This window comes from Lethenteron reissneri, chromosome 28, assembly GCF_015708825.2.
Source record: "Lethenteron reissneri isolate LAM-NWPU_2019-01 chromosome 28, ASM1570882v1, whole genome shotgun sequence".
Classification (NCBI taxonomy): domain Eukaryota; kingdom Metazoa; phylum Chordata; class Hyperoartia; order Petromyzontiformes; family Petromyzontidae; genus Lethenteron; species Lethenteron reissneri.
This window is the reverse complement of record NC_083806.1, coordinates 11,384,568-11,404,272: the sequence shown is the minus strand read 5'-3', so window position 1 is coordinate 11,404,272 and position 19,705 is coordinate 11,384,568. Positions and strand designations below refer to the sequence as shown.

At 58.3% G+C, this 19,705-nt stretch overlaps 1 protein-coding gene across 1 annotated transcript; it reads right to left on the bottom strand.

The window, feature by feature from the left end:
* Positions 1-890: 890 nt before the first annotated feature.
* Positions 891-19,223, bottom strand: LOC133348969 (RING finger and transmembrane domain-containing protein 2-like). The gene is made up of 9 exons (XM_061562142.1): positions 18,975-19,223; positions 8,779-9,140; positions 8,311-8,387; positions 7,413-7,513; positions 6,095-6,248; positions 5,143-5,295; positions 3,744-3,809; positions 2,978-3,079; positions 891-2,329 (listed from the first exon to the last, which is right to left on the bottom strand). Exons 1-9 carry the CDS (start codon positions 19,028-19,030, stop codon positions 2,195-2,197), a joined length of 1,206 nt encoding a protein of 401 aa, XP_061418126.1. The 5' UTR covers positions 19,031-19,223; the 3' UTR covers positions 891-2,194.
* Between the last annotated feature and the right edge of the window lie 482 nt (positions 19,224-19,705).

Here is a 19,705-nt window from a genome sequence, read left to right as displayed (position 1 = left end):
TGCAAGTGTATACATTAATTAGAAAAAACACTCTCTGTTGAATCATTAATACGCTCACGAGAATGTTCTTGAATCACAATACCCTTGCAGGCCTACGCACAGATGGTGAATATTAATGAGCGCAGTCGTCACGTGGGCCCCCAGACCTCGGTAGACGGTGACCCATCTCACGCTTGCACACCAGCGGTGTGCACTCCCGAACTACAACGCTCCGTGCCAAACTACTCGGCTTCGGGTCTCTGGCGATTGCAATGTTTTGTTATTCTATGCAGGACGTAGCAATTTGGAATTCCGTTAAGTGCACTGCGGCTCAAGATGCTGCACAGAAACTGGGCTCATTTACTTCGAGCTAGTGCGTCATAGACGGGCAGAAAGGCAGGTCTATAGGGCCTGAGCTTGAACAGCGGCGGGAAAGGTGACGGCACGGATGACTGGTCATTGGGGGAGGCGATGAGCGGACCTTCCACCGAGCAAAGGTTGAGCGGAGGCTGCGATAAAGCGCGTGGCGGGGAGCAGAGCGGCAGATGTTGATGCCAATTCGTGTTTCGGGACGTCTCCCCACAGTCTGCGTCAAGGGCAACACACATTGCGGCTTCTTTGTATCAGAGTACGTAGTAATGTGCAAAATAATCCTTCACAACGTACGCCTCCTTATCTCTGCAGAGAAAAAAAACATTTGTACACAGGCCTGGGAGTGCATTTTGTCAGCAGCGTTGCTTCCATGCAAACCGTGGACCGATTTCGACGTGCAGCAGTCTCATCGGCAGTCGAGCTTCCTTGAACCAATGCTCGCGGACTGCCAGATTTTTAGCGGCACGTTTTCTTCGTGTCCGAAATGGGTGCCGTGCAAGCTGCGGCTTCTGGCAACGGGCGTATAAAGAGACGGACACTTTTGGTATTGACCCTCACTTCGTAAAACTTTATTTAGCGAATGCTGTTACACGTGGCGAATGAAGACGTCATCCAAGTGGGCATCGGTGGGGGCCGACCGCCTGGCACAGCCCCCCCCGTTACAAGATCGCACTCATTAGACACACACACACAAAGTGCTGGCCACAAATGAAGCCACAATAACCTCACTGATCTCGTCGAGGAGCGTAAAGCACCGTCGCAGCAGCAGACGGTGGCCGTCGGACAGAGATGCGCTTCTGCGGACGCCTGCAACGTTTTTCCTTCCAATGTGAGGAAGCCACTGGAGCTATTCACTTTTAAATGTAGATTGAAAACCCATTTCTTTCGAACTGCTTTGTTGTTTAGTTTGTCCTTCCCCCGCACCTCCGATAAGCCACGGTCGGCTACGTACGGAGCGAAAGAAGTTCAACATCCGACCTCCCCCCTATTGAAGAATCCACTTCATGTGCATGGCAAGGGCATTCGGAGCACCAATGACTCTTCTTGAAAGTGTATTTCTTTCTTCAATCAAACGGTAGTTACGATGAGGAGTCGCAGTCGGAGGGGACTGATTCGAAACTTTACAAAACAGAAACGCGCTCACTTAGATTTGTCCACGTGACGGCACAACTGGAAACTCACGACCTCTCTCACATGGGACGCGACATTCAAAACCTCGAGCTATACGGAGATGGCTATTGTGTACTTCCTAACAACGTGCGGTCATCTTGTTATATTTTTCAAAGTAGTGTTTGGACCGACACCACCATGTGAAGAATGTGACCGGGTTTTAAACATCCAATGAACAGCAGAGAATCCGGACATCTCCGGTTCAATCCCCCCACACCTCCGACCGCCTAGCAGCAGAAACATCTGAAAACCGCCTCTTACAAGATGTCTGGGCCAGCATGGAAGGGTAGGCCAAATACCCCACAGAATGGCGCTCTCTCGAGCTTCCTCAAGCGGAAGCCATTTATTCTGCCGGCAGTTGCCTGAACAGGCGGTTGCAGGGCTGCGCCTTTAACCTTCACGGCCGGCGGAAGATTGCCGCCTTTGTGTGTTTTTTTTATATATACCGGTGGCTCCAGGAGCATCTGCCGCCATCAGGGGGTGGGGTCCCCACCCAGGCTAATAAACTGCGATCGGAGACGTTCGGTAAACGGAGGAGCCGTCGCTGCGGCAGCGTCGCCGGCGGCCGCCTCATACGTGTGCGTGTCGGGACTACTTTCGCACCGCACGTCGGCCACCGTGGCTCCAATCCAGTGGTGGCACGGGCCGCGGTGGAGCTGCAGCCGGCGGGCGCCTAGTAGAGCTGCAAGTGGGCGGACGTGGACCCGTCGCGCCAGCGAGGGGCGCAGGGGCTGATGAGGACGCGGCACAGGGGGCAGGCGCGCTCGCGGTCGCACCACAGCGCCATGCACTCCGCGCACAGCACGTGCTGTAGCACGACACACGCCACACGCCGCACGCCACACGCGGAGTTAGCACGGGACGCGAGCACGGCACAGACACACGGCACGCAGCCTGGCATAGCACGCACGGTGACAGCCTGGCATTCCACGCATATTGATATGATGACACCCCCCTAGAAGATTTTCCTCCCCTTTTTTAACACACACGCGGTCAACAAACACACAGCATGCAACACGCATACACACAATCAAACAAAGACAAAGATCCCCCGTATAGCCTTGCCAGACTGTTGGTGCAAGTGCTGTTAGCGAGGAGCACCTATGAAGGCCGGAACGGCACAGGAGGGGGTGAGTGGCCAACACCACGCCCGGTCGCCTTTGTCTCCCTAGTGGCGATGTTTAGACACTGCAACAGCTACTCATTTGAGGCTGAGTCGACCTAGGGGAGACCCAGGAATGGTTTAGATAATCGTCGTTGGCAGTGAGCGAGAATCGAACTCGGGTCGCCAGGTTGGTAGCGGCAGCACACTAACCACCAAAATCACTCGTGGAACCAATCACCGTCGTTCAGAGGAAGGGGTTCTACTGCGTAAATAAACACATGGAGACTGCGGCTCGTGGATGGAGCCAGGGGTCTGTATGGAACCATTGGGGCCGGGGGGGGTGACGCTTACTCTGCACACGAGCATCAGCGGCTGGGCGAAGGCGGCCTGGCAGATGGGGCAGATGTCGCCGGCCTCCACGCACTGCTGCTTGCTGGCCGGCACGCCGTACACCTGGGAACAAACACAGAGATCCCACCACACCACGCCACCACACCACGCGTAATCTTCACAGACCGTTGGGAGCAAGTGCTCTTAGCGAGCGGGAGCAGCGCCTATGAAGGCCGGCACCGTGGCACAGGAGGGGGGTGGGGTGGCCAAGCCAACCACGCCCGTCCGCCTTTGTCTCCCCAGTGCTGATGCTTGCACGCCGCCGCACCAGGTACTCGTACAAGGACGGGTCGGTCTCGGCGAGGCCCAGGCCCGGTTCAAACATTGGCCGCAGTCTTGTGGTCGTGAGCGGGAGTCGAACTCAGGTGGGTCGCCGGGGTCGTAGCGCGGCAGCGCTAACTAATGCGCCGCCGCTCTCCACTTGGGAACAAAGACAAAGACCTCCCGTGTAGCCCTAAGAGACTGTTGGGGCAAGTGCTGTTAAGCGAGTACCTTTGAAGGCCGGAACGGCACACGACGGGGTGGGCGGCCAGCACCACGCCCGTCCGCCTTTGTCTCCCCAGTGGTGATGCTTACACACCGCACAGGGTACTCATTCGAAGCCGAATCGACCTAGGGAAGGGCCCAGGACCGGTTCAGATAATCGCCGCAGGCTTTGGTGGCGGTGAGCGGGAATCGAACTCGGGTCGCCGGGGTTTCGTGTCAGCGTGCGACGCTTCCGACGCACCTGCTGGGCGCACGCCATGGCGCACGACTTCCTCAGTGCGGTGACGTTGCTGTACAGGCCCAGACACTGCGGGAGAAAGGGCGACAGCTCTTGACGGTCGCAGCAGCGGGCAGCCTGCGGAGGAGGCCTCTCTCTCACTCTCTCTCGCTCTCCTTACTCTCCTTACAGCAGCCTCTCTCTCGCTCTCCTTACTTGGACTACGCATCGCCACGCCGGGCAGCGCGCGGGTTGCTGGAGCTCATCTGGAGCGCTGGGTGCGTGGTATTGATAGGTGTGTGTGTGTGTACGCGTGTGTGAGCGTGTGCGACACTTCACGTGGCCTTAAAGTGCACATGGCCTGGCACAAGCGCCATGGTGACGTCACCGCCACTTAGTGGCGAATGGCGGTTGTTGTTGTGGTTGTTGTTGCGTGCACGGGAAGCGGCCTGGCCTAGCACACTGAAACCGAGGATTATTTTTCAGGAGCGTCCAGCTACATTTAAGGCTGAGCACCTGGAGAAAACCACAAGTGCAAGGGGGCCACACTCGATCCCCATACACGGTGGCGAGATGTTACCTCGCTTGCTATACTGACGGTCGTGAGATCGATCCCGACCCTGAACCCTGTGGTCGTGACGGGTTTTTTCCTCCATATTGAGAATAAAAAACACATTTAGAGTTATTTGGCTGCAATAAATTTCCACGCGATAAGCCACTTCATTGACCTATCATTTGTGTCCAGTCCAGTTAATTCTAGTTAGTACAGACAGGAAACAGATGGCGATTAGTCCACTCGCTGTACCACCTCCGGGCGAGCCACGGCACGGCACATCCTAGACGCCCACGACATTCACGGGGCGAACCACCAACCCCCGCCCCCCTCCAGCGCTGGTCACGTGCCTAGCTCCCACCCTGGCTGGTCAAACGGAGGTCTGGACAGAGTGCTTCACTGCAGAGGTCGCAAACGGGTTTTGATTCCTTACCCGTACCCGTACCCGGCCGCACCAGGGTCGCAAACGGGTACCCGTACCCGGCCGTACCCGTACCCTACCCGTACCCGGCCGGGTACCCGGCCGGGTACGGGTAGGGTAGGGTACGGGTATCGGGTACCTGATTGCGACCTCTGGGATGAAGCTATGTTGCAGGCGCGGGTGAGTTGATTCTAGGAACTTGAATTGTGAGAAGAGACAAGACGTTGGGAAATGAGTGACAAACAGTTACTCACCAGTGACTCACGGCCTACCCGTACCCGTACCCGGCCGCACCAGGGTCGCAAACGGGTACCCGTACCTGTACCCGGCTGGGTACGGGTAGCCAGGTATCGGGTAGGGTATGGGTATCGGGTACCCGGTTCCGACCTCTGCTTCACTGGCCTTGAGGACTTGCCGTGAGGTTATGCGCCCACCGCCGGCCTGCTCACCTTCGCGCAGAAGTACAGGAGGGCAAGCAGCATGTGGAAGAGCCTCGCCTCGCCGGGCCTCCTGGTGCCCATGAGGAAGTGGAACCACGGCAGCGCGGGGAGCAAGTAGCGGTACAGTTGACTGCCCTCCTCCACCAACACGTACCATCGCCCCTGCAGGAGACATCCCCCCACCCCACGCACAGAATCTAAGTAGGAAAGTTTCGAGGCATCGTCATCGGTAGCCGTGATCAATCCGCTGAAGGGCTGAAGGGCTGAAGGGCCTCACCCCCCCCCCCAACAAAGCCGTCGCCGCCACCTCTCACGGCTCCGCAATGCAACGATCCACCCAGCACCTGCACGCGAGCCGATCTCGCCGCTCCATCTCCGCGGAGGACGTGACCCCATTGGCTGCCACCCGGCGATAACTCTCATCCGCAACGGCCATCATCCCTTCAAGTAACGCGTGCCACCCAAGCCCACTTACACCCAGTAACAGTCTGTAACCTGCGTAGGTCCTCTCATCGGTCGCAAGGGGCGCTACAGTGGCGAGATGTTAACTACCTCGCCTGGTATACAGGAGGTCGTGGGTTCCATCCAGACTCTGACGCCTTCTGCTGTATATTTAGAGTTTGCGTCTCTCTCTCTCCCGATAGTCACGTGGATTTTTCTCCGGGCCCTCCGGCTTTTCCCTCCACGTTTAAAAATGAACGTCACGCTTCGAGAACATTTGGCTGCCGCTATAAATTTCCACGCGACGACGACGATGGTGATGAGCCACTTTGTTGAGCTACCGTCCTTGACAGCCGGGTCGCTTCTGAAAAACTACATAGATCAGTGGGGCCTTACCCGGTGTAAAAAAAAATAAAAAAATTTAAAATTACAAAATAAAAAAATACAAAAATGTGGCTGCAGCAAACGAGCTGCAGCGCGCGTGACATTGAGTGACGTTGCGTAACGTTGCGCGACCTACCCGTGAGCCAAACGGCAGCACCGCGGAAGGCAGAGCCACCAGGAGGCACTTGAGGCCGATAGAGATGAACTTCCCCACAAAGTCTCCGATGCCGACGATCCACAGCAGATCCCACAGCTCCACGGGCAGCAGCGAGGGAGACGCCAGCATGAGGCTGCGCAGGTCGGGAGAAGCGCAGAGCGAGGGGAGCGAGCGAACAAAGTCAGGGGTCGGGATTTGTCATTCTCTTCCCCTCTCGTGAGCTCAACGGCGACGACGGGGGACGAACGACCGCCCTGCGGCGTTACGCGCCTCGCCACAAATGAACCGCAACGCTCTCCCTGATCTCGTCAAGGAGCGTAAATCATCATCGTGCGAACTCCGGTCATCCTCGCAGCAGCAGCAGCAGCGGCGGCTTTTGGCTAAGCCATCGAACAAAGACGGTGGCTGGATCGCGCCCCGCTTTCAGATGCGCTTCTGCGGCCGTCTGGAACGCTCTTCCTTCCGATAATAGGAAGCCACTGGAGCTACGCCACTTTTAAATCTACGTTGAAAACGAATCTCTTGAGAGCTGCTTTTGGTGCGTTAGTTTGTTGTCCTTCCCCCGCACCTCCGATTAGCACGATTGGCTACGTACGGTTGCGAAAGAAGTTCAACATACAACATACATGCATCATACATCATACATACAAGGGTGGCAACTCCAATCACCGCGTACCAGCAGAGCCCAGTGCCCATGGTCAGTGGAAGGGCAGAGCAGGAGAGTAAATGGCAGCACGAGGTAGCGATAGAATGGTGAAGTGGCAGCAAAGGGCAGCAGGGCAGGCCCAGCTGCCTTGCCCCAGTGGGGCGCCACAGTGGCTAGGAGATGTTAACTACCTCGCCTGGTGTGCAGGAGGTCGTGGGTTCGATCCCAACCCTGACGCCTGCTGCTGTATAATTGGAGTTTGCGTCTCTCTCTCATCATCACCACGGTGGCTAGGAGATGTTGACTACCTCGCCTGGTGTACAGGAGGTCATGGGTTTAATCCCAACCCTGACGCCTGTTGTAGGTTTGCAGTTTGCGTGTCTCTTGCTCTCTCTCTCCCCGTGGTCGCATGGATTTTTCTCCGGGTCCTCCGATTTTTTTCCCTCCGCATTTCGAATCAACATTGCCACGCGGCTTCGAGTATTAGGCTGCCACTACGCATTTCCACACGATGAGCCACTTCTTGTTGAGCTATCATTTGTGACAGCCAGCTCGCTTCTGAAAAAAAGAGCTCCATAGCTCAGTGAGCCTTACCTGGTAAAAAGTTTAAAATAAATATTTTTAAAATGTAATACAAATTTAGTTTGCTACCTGTAATGCAGCCTCTGCGCGCGGAAGGTGTAGTAGAGGAAGGCGACGTTCCCCGCCAGGAACGCGAGGAGCCACAGCGTCTTCACGCACGACCTCCGCTCCTGCAGCCGCACGTGCATGGGCAAAGGTGTTCAACGGACGCACGAAACGCGCGCACGCAACGCGCCCACGCAACGCACGCACGCAACGCACATGGACGACGCGGCCAACGGAAGGCACACGAGCGAGACCGAAGCGCAGTTCTAGGGACGCCGGTCCGACCGTGCCGGACGACGACAAGGGCGGTCCTTGGTTGCAGGGCACCTCACCCCAAGCGGTGACGGCCGCTAGGTCAAGGATAACGGCGGTATACAGGCGGTCGTGGGCTCGACTCCGACTTTCACGCCTGCTGCTGTATATTTGGAATTTTCAGCCTTCCCAAGTTAACCGCGCCGTTTCCGAATCGACAGAAATTGATTTTCCGAGTGAGTCTGTGCGTGCGGAAGGCGCACGTGACTTCACAGCAGAAGGGGGCGAGGAGCTCGGAGACTCGGAAGAAGACGGCGGCGAGAAGTCATTGCTGACAATCGGGAAGACGTTGCAGCGGGTGGAGAGCAGGTGTGTAGGGGGGAAGGCCTTCGTCAAGCAGTGGCATAGCGTGGCTGCCATGGGCCCTGGTGGAAGTAAACTCAACTATGAATTTAACTATTTTTTATTTTACCAGATAAGGCGCCACTGAGCTAAGTAACTTTCTTTCAGAAGCAACCTGGCTATGACAAATGATAGCTCAACGGAAGGGGCTTTATCATCAAGTAGGGCATTTTTATTCACGTAAAAAATGTCGCGCGTGAATTATGAACCTCGAAACCCGAGCTGACCGCCCATCCGGCGGTCCGGCGGTCCGGACGAACGAACTCACCCGGAGCGTCACCTGCGTCTTGAGAGTGCGGTTGGCGTAAAAGAAGGTGAGGAACAGTCCGGCCAGCACGGCGAGCCCTGACGAAACCATCGGGACACACGGACGGGCGCCCGTCAATCAGCGATCCCCGGAGGTGAGGTGCTCGTGTAGTGTGCACGTGAGCTCAGGTCGTTGTCAGTGCAGCCGTGTGGCCGCGTGAGTGTGTGGCCGCGTGAGTGTGTGGCCGCGTGAGTGTGTGGCCGTGTGGCCGTGTGAGTGTGTGGCCATGTGAGTTTGTGGCCGTGTGAGTTTGTGGCCGTGTGAGTTTGTGGCCGCGTGAGTGTGTGGCCGTGTGAGTGTGTGGCCGTGTGAGTTTGTGGCCGCGTGAGTTTGTGGCCGCGTGAGTTTGTGGCCGCGTGAGTGTGTGGCCGTGTGGCCGTGTGAGTGTGTGGCCGCGTTGCCGCACGGCCGCTGGCCTCGACCGCTCACCGAGCCGGTGCTGGTAGCCGAGCCGAGTGAGCAGCAGCAGCAGGAAGGGCAGCCCCCGCTGCAGCCAGCCGAGCAGCGGCCTCATCTCCGCGAACGCCGCCGTGGGATTCCCGGCCTCGCCGCCGGGGTCCCCAGCGTCTCCACCTCCTCCTCCACCTCCGCCGTCACCCCTGGCTGGCGCCGACGGCTGCGCGGGCGCGTAGGCCGACAGCAGGTGCCGGTGGGCGGGCCCGGACGCGTCGCCCGGCGGCGCCCCCGAGGAGCCGCCGCCGGCTCCGTCGTGGCGTGCCACCATCTGCAGCACCACGTCGCCCGCGGAGGACGTGGAGAAGCCGGCCGTGCCCACCGCGAGGCCCGCCATGCTGCCGGGATGCACGGCGGAGGGGAGAAGGGGGTGGGAAGGCAACGGAGTTTGAGGTCGGGGCCTTTTGGAGGAGGGAAGCGAGTTCAGGAATTGAAACTAAAACTGAGGTTTGAGGCTCCACCGAGCGATGTAGCAAAAGTTAAAAAGTGTGCAAGAGGAAGCATTGGAGAGATGCACGCTTGGGCTTGGGGTCACGCTGCGAGGCAGGAGGAATGCGTGGATTGTTGTTTGCTTTCCCAGGTAAGGCCCCAATGAGCAACAATATAGAAACATTTTTTTCAGAAGCGACCTGGCCTATCGCAAATGATCGCTCAACGGAGTGGCTTGTCATCACCTCGTGGAATTATATATGACAGCCACATGCCTATAAACGCGTGATGTTGAGTCTAAATGCACAGCTGTAAACCCGTACGGTTTACTCCGTATTCTTGTACAGGGAAATTCAGTTTGCAGGTGCATATGGCGTACAGCCGTTTCAATACGGGCAACAAAATGTCTATTTGTGTTTCTCCCTTGTGATGGGACTTTGTAGGATGAACGTTGAGATGTATGAGGGCACGGGGTGACCAGTAAGGTCTGAATTGGTCTGTGAACTGGTAGGGCACTGATAAGGGGTTGACAGGAATGTAAATGTAGAGGGAAAAACTGTTTAGTGTAGTGTATAGTGTAGTGTATAGTTTATAGTAGTGTATAGTGTAGTGTTTAGCGCAGTGTATAGTGTAGTGTATAGTGTAGTATACTAGTACAGCACTAGTGTATAGTGTAGTGTATAGTGTAGTGTATAATATAGTGTAGTGTATAGTATAGTGTAGTATACTAGTGTAGAGGTGTTACGGAGGGCAAACAAACACACTGGGCGTGGTTATGCCCGTGTAATGCGGGCGCGGGCGACCTCCCGGATGTGACGTCACGGAGAGGTGGAGTTAGGTGACGTGGGAGGAAAGGTTAAGGTTCTTAAGGGAGGAGACCGGAAGAGGAAGGCAGAACGAGTGGGACTGGACCAGAGTAAGGCCACGTGGGCAAAGCCAAGGGGTGGCAGCGGCGGCCAGCGGTGGCCAGCTAAGGGAGCAGCCAGCGGAGCTGCGAGAGAAGACAGCGGTGGGGCGGCTGGAGAGAAGGCGGACGAGGAGCTGCGGGGAACACAGCCGGCGAGGCTGTGTGTGAGGGAGAGGCTACGAGAGCGACGAGAGGAGAGAGAGGCTGAGAGAACGACGAGGGGAGAAACTGCAGGAGAGCAGTATCAGTGTCAGTATAGAGTCTTATAGAAGGACAGCCGTGCGGGTTAAGAGAGAAGAACCGAATAAAGGACACCAAGCCAGACATCGTGGTCGAGTCCATTATTACATTGGTGTCGGAAGTGCAACGGCATGTCGAAACAAGTGAGAAAGAAAAATGTTCCAGCGCCGGCATCGGCTTCTTCGTCCGAAGACGAAGACTTCCCTCCAAACATGGATCCTGCCAGGGTGGTGGAGGAGAGCCCTGCTGAAACGAGTGCGGGGACGGGAGTGGAAGATGTAGCCACAGTGTCAGGGCCGCCGACACCATCAGACGCTGATCGGCGATGGCTGCAGGTGGCTGAGCAACTGGAGACTCTCAAGGACGCCCTGGGCCAATTGTGTCATCTCGTCACCCCAAGCACGGCGACGGAGAGAGCGGAGAGTGCTCCACAGGCCGCCACGGGTTCTTCACTCCCGGCGCCATGGGCCACGCGGCAGGAGGCCGCCATCTTGCGCGTGCCGCGGCGGGAATCCGCCATCTTGACCACGCCGCGATTCGACGCCATTTTGAATTTGCCTCCGGAGGAACCATCGGCGGAGGGCGGAGTGAAGCGAAGTCGGAGTCGCCATCTCACCACGGTCAAGGAATTCGCCATTGGGGGCGACTGGAGCGCTTTCGCCTGCAGATTTTTAGCGGCGGTCCGTTCTGCGAGATGGACCGATGCTGAGGCCTTGGAAGTGTTGCCGACTCTTCTGGACGACGAATCTGTTCGTTTTTTTCGCTCCATTAAGGCCGAGAAGAAGAGGACATTATATGGAGTTTTTCAAGAAATGGCCGACGCCTACGAGCCACCTGACGACGCGCATCGGCGATTCGCTCAACGACAACGAGCGCCCGAGGAGTCGCCTGTGGCGTACAGGGGTGCAGTGCTTGATTTGGCTATGGCCGCGTATCCAGATACAACACCTGACCTGCTCGAGCCTCTCATCTTGGGCAAGATGCTCGAGCTGTCGCGGGATCTTGGGATTCCCATGCCGGTGTGCGGGCATGAGAAGCTCACCTCCCGGGCGGCGGCGAAATGTCTGGATGCACAATTCAACCTACGACGATGGAAACAGGTCACGGCGTGGACAGGGGGGCCCGTCGCGGAGGGTGGCGCTCTGGGTTGGGACCCTACGAAGTCGGTATACGTGCCGGATGAGCGGGGCCCTCAGGAGCTGACGGCCGCCTCGGTGCCATGGTCAGGCCGCGGTGGACCGGCCTCTCGTGCTGCACCGCCGATACGCGGGCGGCGCGATGCAAGGCCTGCGCTTCGGCGCAACGACGCCGATTGCTTCCGCTGCGGACGGAAGGGCCACTACGCGAAGGACTGCTGGGCCCGCATCCCGGGTCCGCCACAACAGGAGGCCTCATTACCGGCCAAGCCGCCCAAGGATCCACCGAAACAGGCAAGTCGGCACGCACCAGACACCCGGCAAGGCTTTACACCTCACCCATCACCTTCGTTGTGCGGTCATAGTGTTGTTGTTAAAGAGGGACCTTCGACGGGGCCTTGTCGCTCTGTGACGCAGTGGCGCAAATTGGCACGGAGGGTTGTTGCGGCCGCTACGGGTTCGTCCACCGTGCCGGGGTCTATACAAGGGGTGGACGTGCGCATTTTGGTCGATTCCGGGGCGTCCGCGACTATTATTTCGGATGTCATTTTTCATCTGTTAGGCATCCCACCCGGGGCCGTGCGTCCGGTTTACGGGTCGTGCGTCGCTGCGAACGGGGGTAGTATGGGCATCGTGGGCCAGGTGGACGCTAAAATATCTATTGGGGATGTGTCGGCCTCGGGCGTTGTGTTGATTTCAAGATCCTTGGCAGTTCCCTGTTTATTGGGCACTGATTTTCTGGCTAAGATGCCTATTTTGATCAAAATTAATGAGAATTGTATTGAACTGCCGGGTGGCCGTCAAATTTCGTTTCTGCCGTCGCCCTGGGGGCGACCTGCTTCGGCCGTACAAGTGCAGGCGCTATCCGTGGCATCTGTTGATATTCCACCTGGTTCACAGATGCTTATTCCCCTGCGGTATCGGAAGCCCCTGCCTGGTCGGCTGGGAGCGGTTGGGATCTTGTTGTCACCTTCAGCCTCGATAACGGCCGGATCGGCGCTGGTCGGAGCGCAGACCATCGTCCGGCCAGATCAATTACCGTTTTTGCAGGTGCTCAATGCGGGTACGGAAAATGTCTGTGTCCCAGCCGGCACGGTTGTGGCACATGCCACCACGGCATTTACGGCTCACGATTGTTCGCATAGCCAGGGAGTGGTTGCTGGTGTTTCCGAGCCTGTGGCTTCGGATGACCGCTGGATTGCTAGCTTATGTGACGGAAATTCTTCCCTGTCTGTGGATCAACGGGGTGCGCTTCATAAATTGTTATTGACGTATTCCGATGTGTTCAGCTCCAATGATTTGGATTTGGGACGCACCTCATTGCTTCACCATCACATTGCTACAGGCGACGCTGCCCCTATTCGGTTGAATTCGCACCGAATGAGTCCGGCCGAGCGAGAACACGTTCGGGGGGCAGTGGAGGATATGTTGGCTGCGGATATTATATCGCCGTCGAACAGCCCATGGGGCGCGCCTGTGGTTTTGGTTAAGAAAAAGGATGGCAAATTGCGATTCTGTGTTGACTTTCGAAAATTGAATAAGATATCGGTGGCAGATGCGTATCCCCTGCCGCGTATGGACGACTCCCTCGACGCATTGTCGGGGGCTAAGTATTTCTCTACACTGGACCTCTCTTCGGGATTTTGGCAGCTTCCCCTTGACGAGCCCTCACGGGAGAAGACCGCATTCCGTACGCCGCAGGGGTTGTTTCAATTTAACTGCCTTCCGATGGGGCTGAATGCGGCCCCTGCCACATTTCAAAGGCTCATGGAACTCGTTTTGACGGGGTTGCAGTGGGAGACATGTCTCATATATTTGGACGATATCATCGTCTTCAGCCGCACATTTGATGAACATTTAAGGCGGCTGGAGACGGTGTTCGCGAGGATGCGCTCCGCGAACTTGAAATTTAAACCAAAGAAATGTCACCTACTGCAACGGTCCGTCCGTTATTTGGGGCACATCGTGAGTGCTGAGGGGGTGTCTACGGACCCGGAAAAAACGGCGTGCGTCCGAGATTGGCCGACTCCGGTCACCGTGGGGGATGTACGTCGCTTTCTGGGATTTGCCTCGTATTATCGAAGATTTGTACCGAATTTTGCGACCATCGCGAGGCCCTTGCACCTCCTTACGGGTAAGGGACGTAAGTTTGCGTGGGGACCGCCGGAAGAGGCGGCCTTTCAGAGTCTGCGTAATCTGTTGGCTACCGCCCCAACATTGGATTATCCGGATTTCAATCAACCGTTCATTCTTGATACGGATGCGAGCGACACAGGTATTGGCGCGGTGTTGTCTCAGTCTAAAGGGGGCGTAGAGCGCGTCGTTGCGTATGGTAGCCGGGTCCTGTCGCCCGCGGAAACACGCTACTGTGTCACTCGCAGGGAACTCTTAGCCGTTGTTTTTTTCCTACGTCAGTTTCGACCGTACCTGTACGGCCGTTCCTTTATCGTACGTACGGATCATGCGGCCTTGCAATATGCCCTTAAAATGGATCAACCTTCCGGCCAGCTGTCGCGTTGGTTGGACACGCTGCAAGAATTTTCATTTCAAATTCACCATCGTAAAGGGGTGCGCCATGCGAACGCAGACGCACTTTCTAGGTTGCCGCAGCGCTCCCCTTGCAAATGTGCGTCGGGGACGCAGAGATGTGCGCCCAGCCTACCCCCCCCTCAGCCGGTGGTATTGGCTGTGGAGAAGTCGGATGCTACTGTGGAACCGGGGCCGACTGATGGGGTTTTGAATCTGCCACGGTCTGTTTGGATAAGGGAGCAAATGATGGATGAGTCGTTAGTGTCCTTGCGGAAGCGATCCAAAGTGGAGGTTGGGGGTCCGGTTACGGAGGGTGCGCCGGAAACCGCGGTCCGAGATGGTCTGCTTATGTGGAGGGAAAGTCTCCAGGAACACTGGCGTCTAGTGGTGCCTGCGTCCCTCCGATACGAGTTGATTAGAACTCTCCATTGTGACACGCTATTACATCTGGGTGTGCAGAAGACCTTGTTGACGTTGCAACGTCATTATTTTTGGCACGGCATGTCGACGGATGTCGTGGGGCACGTCCGCGCGTGCCCTGACTGTGCCCGGCGTAAGCCTCCTAAACATCCTTATGTGCCACCCTTACAGTCAATTCGGGTGTCTCGGGTCAATGAATTGGTGGCACTGGACATTTTGGGACCTTTCCCACCTTCGGCGAGGGGTAATAAATATTTGCTGGTCGGGGTTGAGTACCTCTCCCGTTGGCCGATGGCCTGGCCGTTGCCCGATCAATCGGCCGCGGCCATTACCGACGCCTTTTTGTTCGGATATGTTATGGACAAGGGTGCGCCGGAGAGACTCCTTACGGATCAGGGCCGAAATTTTTCTTCGAAATTATTGGCGGAAGTATGCGCGGGCCTAGGGACTAAGAAGGTCCGGACATCCCCATACCATCCGCAAACGGATGGTATGGTTGAGCGGCTAAACCGGACATTGTCTGCCATGCTGTGCCACACGGTGAGTGAGCAACAATCGGATTGGGACCTGCACATCCCGGGGGTGCTTTCGGCGTACAGGATGACTCCTCATGCGGCTACGGGTTATTCGCCATTTTACCTTATGTATGGTCGGGAAAACGTGCCGCCAATGGATGTGCAGATGGGAACCGGTGTGAGGGGACCTTGTAAACCGCTTCCTGACTACATTCGGGACACTGTTCGCCGGGTCTCGGAGGCGCGGGAGAGTGCCCGTGTGGCTACGGCCAAAGCTCAGGCCCGAAATGAGAGGTACGCACGGCGTTCCAAAGGGGAGTGCCCCTGGAAGGTTGGGGACCTGGCCTGGCTCCATTGCCCGCAGGTGCGGCCGGGTACCTCTCCCAAATTTCACAAACCTTGGCGAGGGCCTGTCCGCCTCATTGAGGTTCCTAATCCTCAGTCGGCGCGTGTTCAAATTGGTTCTCGCCGCTGGTTTGTTCACACGTCGCGCTTGAAACCGTATGTTGCTCCCCTACATGATGCATCATCTCCCAATGTTGCCTTGCCGGGGTCTGTTGCTGCCGACTCTCCCCCGCCTGCGTCCATTGATCTTGCTAGAGCGCCTGTCGTACCTGTTCCAGGCAGGCCGGCCTTGACACCGGAGGGGACGAGGCGCTCTGCTCGGAGGGTGCCTGCCAGATCTGCGGGTCCTTCGAGCCCTGCAGCCCTTCCGACCCCGCTGCAGACGCATCCGCGGGACAAGCCCAAGACTGATCCTTCAAGGACACGGGACGTTGGTGGACTTCCAACAGCGACAGGGGGATTTCACCCTGTCGCTCCTCAAACTCAATCACGTTCCCGTTCCGCGGATGGGCCGCCGACCGTCCGGGACGGGCCGGCGACCCGCACACGCTCTAAATCCCTTGTGTTTCGTTGATTGTTATGTTGTATTGTTCTTACTGTGTATTTATTGCCTGCTTCTGCTACGTTATTGATTGTTGAGTTGTGTTGATTGTTCTTACTGTTATATTGCATGCTTGGTGTCCTTTGGTGTGTTACGCTCGGGTTCGCCCGCATTACTGTTGGTGTTGTTCAGCCGAGGTCGGCTGGGTTTTTCTCCACGGGGGAGGGTGGTGTAATGCGGGCGCGGGCGACCTCCCGGATGTGACGTCACGGAGAGGTGGAGTTAGGTGACGTGGGAGGAAAGGTTAAGGTTCTTAAGGGAGGAGACCGGAAGAGAAAGGCAGAACGAGTGGGACTGGACCAGAGTAAGGCCACGTGGGCAAAGCCAAGGGGTGGCAGCGGCGGCCAGCGGTGGCCAGCTAAGGGAGCAGCCAGCGGAGCTGCGAGAGAAGACAGCGGTGGGGCGGCTGGAGAGAAGGCGGACGAGGAGCTGCGGGGAACACAGCCGGCGAGGCTGTGTGTGAGGGAGAGGCTACGAGAGCGACGAGAGGAGAGAGAGGCTGAGAGAACGACGAGGGGAGAAACTGCAGGAGAGCAGTATCAGTGTCAGTATAGAGTCTTATAGAAGGACAGCCGTGCGGGTTAAGAGAGAAGAACCGAATAAAGGACACCAAGCCAGACATCGTGGTCGAGTCCATTATTACACCCGTATGCCGAGAGGTGCTTACATCCACGTCCGCACCGTTCAGCCTGGGGGGCTGACACGGAGCTGGGATCCCCCACGGCCCCACCCCTCAGTGGGGGAGTTGCTATATAAGGCGGTGAGCCGGAGGGCTCGGGGTTCAGTGTTCAGCCTTAACCAGCGAAGCAAGAAGACCTGCTCGATAGGCCCTGGGACTCTCCTGGATCGCTGTCCTTCTCAGGAGCGACCAGGGCAAGCCAGTGGCGTGGCCCCGAGAGCCCAGAGCCGATGCTCTTGTAAGAGCCGGTCTGGGGACTCAGGGTGCCGTAATCCCAGCTTAACCAGAGCTGGGTTAACTAGCCTCCCCTAGCCCTGTAGTGGAGGACCTAGGAGTAGGCTAGCCGTGGCATAGAGTGTTGATCTCCCAGTTAGACGGGTGAAGGGGCCGATACCCCTTCAAGTGTTGTACATCTCGGCCTGTTATGTACTTTGTGCTTAATAAATAAGTGTGCCTCCAACTACATCGTCCAAGTCTCCTGGAACCTACTACACTAGTACAGCACTAGTGAATAGTGTAGTATATAGTGTAGTGTATAGTGTAGTGTATAGTGTAGTGTAGAGTATAGTGTAGTGTGTAGTGTAGTGTATAGTGTAGTGTATAGTAGTGTATAGTGTAGTGTATAGTAGTGTTTAGTGTAGTGTATAGTGTAGTGTAACTACTTCAGCCCACGTTAACAATTGGAGTAGTACGACGTTTCGCTTTGTAGTCACATCCACCATCATCGGGTGGTGGAGGGTGACGACACATCGATACTGACGCGATCGAACACAAAACCATTTATGATTAATAATATTGGTCGCGAAAGCCGACGCGTTACCAGCGGTTGTACTGTTCTCTCTATGCTCCCGCGGCCCTATTGCTCGCCGGCCTTCACTCCGAGCAGGAGTGTGGTGGTGAAGTATGGCAACCTCACCACCACCACCACCACCAACAGGCGAGGGGCTGGCGGCTTGGGATGGCTGTCATCCAGCAGCGGATCGAAGGCGTCTGCCCGTCGGAGTGGCCCCCCCCTCCTGCCCCCCCGCCCCCCCCCCTCCACCTGCCCCCCTCCACCCCCCCCTCCACCTGCCCCCCCCCCTCCACCTGCCCCCCCCCCTCCACCTGCCCCCCCCCTCCACCTGCCCCCCCCTCCACCTGCCCCCCCCCGCCCCCCCCTCCACCTGCCCCCCCCCGCCCCCCCCCCTCCACCTGCCCCCCCCTCCACCTGCCCCCCCCCCCCTCCACCTGCCCCCCCCGCCCCCCCCTCCACCTGCCCCCCCCGCCCCCCCCTCCACCTGCCCCCCCCCCTCCACCTGCCCCCCCCCTCCACCTGCCCCCCCCCTCCACCTGCCCCCCCCTCCACCTGCCCCCCCCCGCCCCCCCCTCCACCTGCCCCCCCTCCACCTGCCCCCCCCCCCTCCACCTGCCCCCCCCGCCCCCCCCCTCCACCTGCCCAGGGCCCTCGCTGGAGGCCGCGGTGGTGGTGGTGGTGGAGGGGGGGTGGTGATGGTGGTGGTGGCGTTGGTGGTGGTGGAGGAGGGGTGGTGATGGTGGTGGTGATGGTGGTGGTGATGGTGGAGGGGGGGTGGTGATGGTGGTGGTGGCGTTGGTGGTGGTGGTGGAGGGGGGGTGGTGATGGTGGTGGTGGCGTTGGTGGTGGTAGTGGTGGAGGAGGGGTGGTGGAGGAGGGGTGGTGATGGTGGTGGTGATGGTGGTGGTGATGGTGGAGGGGGGGTGGTGATGGTGGTGGTGGCGTTGGTGGTGGTGGTGGTGGAGGGGGGGTGGTGATGGTGGTGGTGGCGTTGGTGGTGGTGGTGGTGGAGGGGGGGTGGTGATGGTGGTGGTGATGGTGGTGGTGATGGTGGTGGTGATGGTGGTGGTGGTGGAGGGGGGGTGGTGATGGTGGTGGCGGTGGTGGAGGGGGGGTGGTGATGGTGGTGGTGGCGTTGGTGGTGGTGGTGGAGGGGGGGGTGGTGATGGTGGTGGTGGCGTTGGTGGTGGTGGTGGTGGAGGGGGGGGTGGTGGCGTTGGTGGTGGTGGTGGTGGTGGAGGGGGGGTGGTGGCGTTGGTGGTGGTGGTGGAGGGGGGGTGGTGGTGATGGTGGTGGCGTTGGTGGAGGGGGGGTGGTGATGGTGGTGGTGGCGTTGGTGGTGGTGGTGGTGGCGGTGGTGGAGGGGGGGTGGCGTTGGTGGTGGTGGTGGCGTTGGTGGTGGTGGCGGCGGTGGTGGCGGCGGTGGTGACGGCGGTGGTGACGGTGGTGGTGACGGTGGTGATGGGTGGTGGTGGAGGTGGTGGTGGAGGTGGTGGTGGAGGGGGGTGGTGGTGGTGGTGGCGGCGGTGGTGGTGGAGGGGGGTGGTGGTGGTGGTGGTGTTGGTGGTGGCGGCTCACCTCGAGTCGAGGTCACCGTCCTGCTGGAGGCTCTCGGAGCCACGCCGCCTCTGCATCGCGGCTCACCGCGTCCGCATGGCGCCCTCTTTGTCACCCCCCCCCCCCCCACAACAACTACCAGTCACACAGCATCACCAACAACAACAACAACCACTAATCACTCAGCATCACCACCAACAACAACTACTAACTGTCACACAGCACCACCACCACCACCGTCATCACTTCCTCACTCCCAGGCTCCACGAGCGAATCGCAGGTCGTGACGTGACAGGCAAACAGCCAGTACACTCCCACTAGGAACACCCCCACCCAGGACACACCCACCCACCCAGGACACACCCACCCACCCACCCAGGACACACCCACCCACCCACCCAGGACACACCCACACACCCAGGACACACCCACCCACCCAGGACACACCCACACACCCAGACACACCCACCCCACCCAGGACACACCCACCCACCCCAGGACACACCCACACACCCAGGACACACCCACCCACCCAGGACACACCCACCCACCCAGGACACACCCACCCACCCCAGGACACACCCACCTACCCAGGACACACCCACACACACCCAGGACACACCCACCCACCCAGGACACACCCACCCACCCAGGACACACCCACCCACCCAGGACACACCCACCCCACCCAGGACAAACCCACCCACCAGGACACACCCACCCACCCAGGACACACCCACCCACCCAGGCAC

Coding starts and splice junctions, on each gene's coding strand:
- LOC133348969 (XM_061562142.1), bottom strand. CDS start 19,030: ATGCAGAGGCGGCGTGGCTCCGAGAGCCTCCAGCAGGACGGTGACCTC. Junction 8,388..8,778: donor CGGCTACCAGCACCGGCTCG/GTGAGCGGTCGA, acceptor TGGTTTCGTCAG/GGCTCGCCGTGCTGGCCGGA. Junction 2,330..2,977: donor CGCTGATGCTCGTGTGCAGA/GTAAGCGTCACC, acceptor GTCGTGCTACAG/CACGTGCTGTGCGCGGAGTG.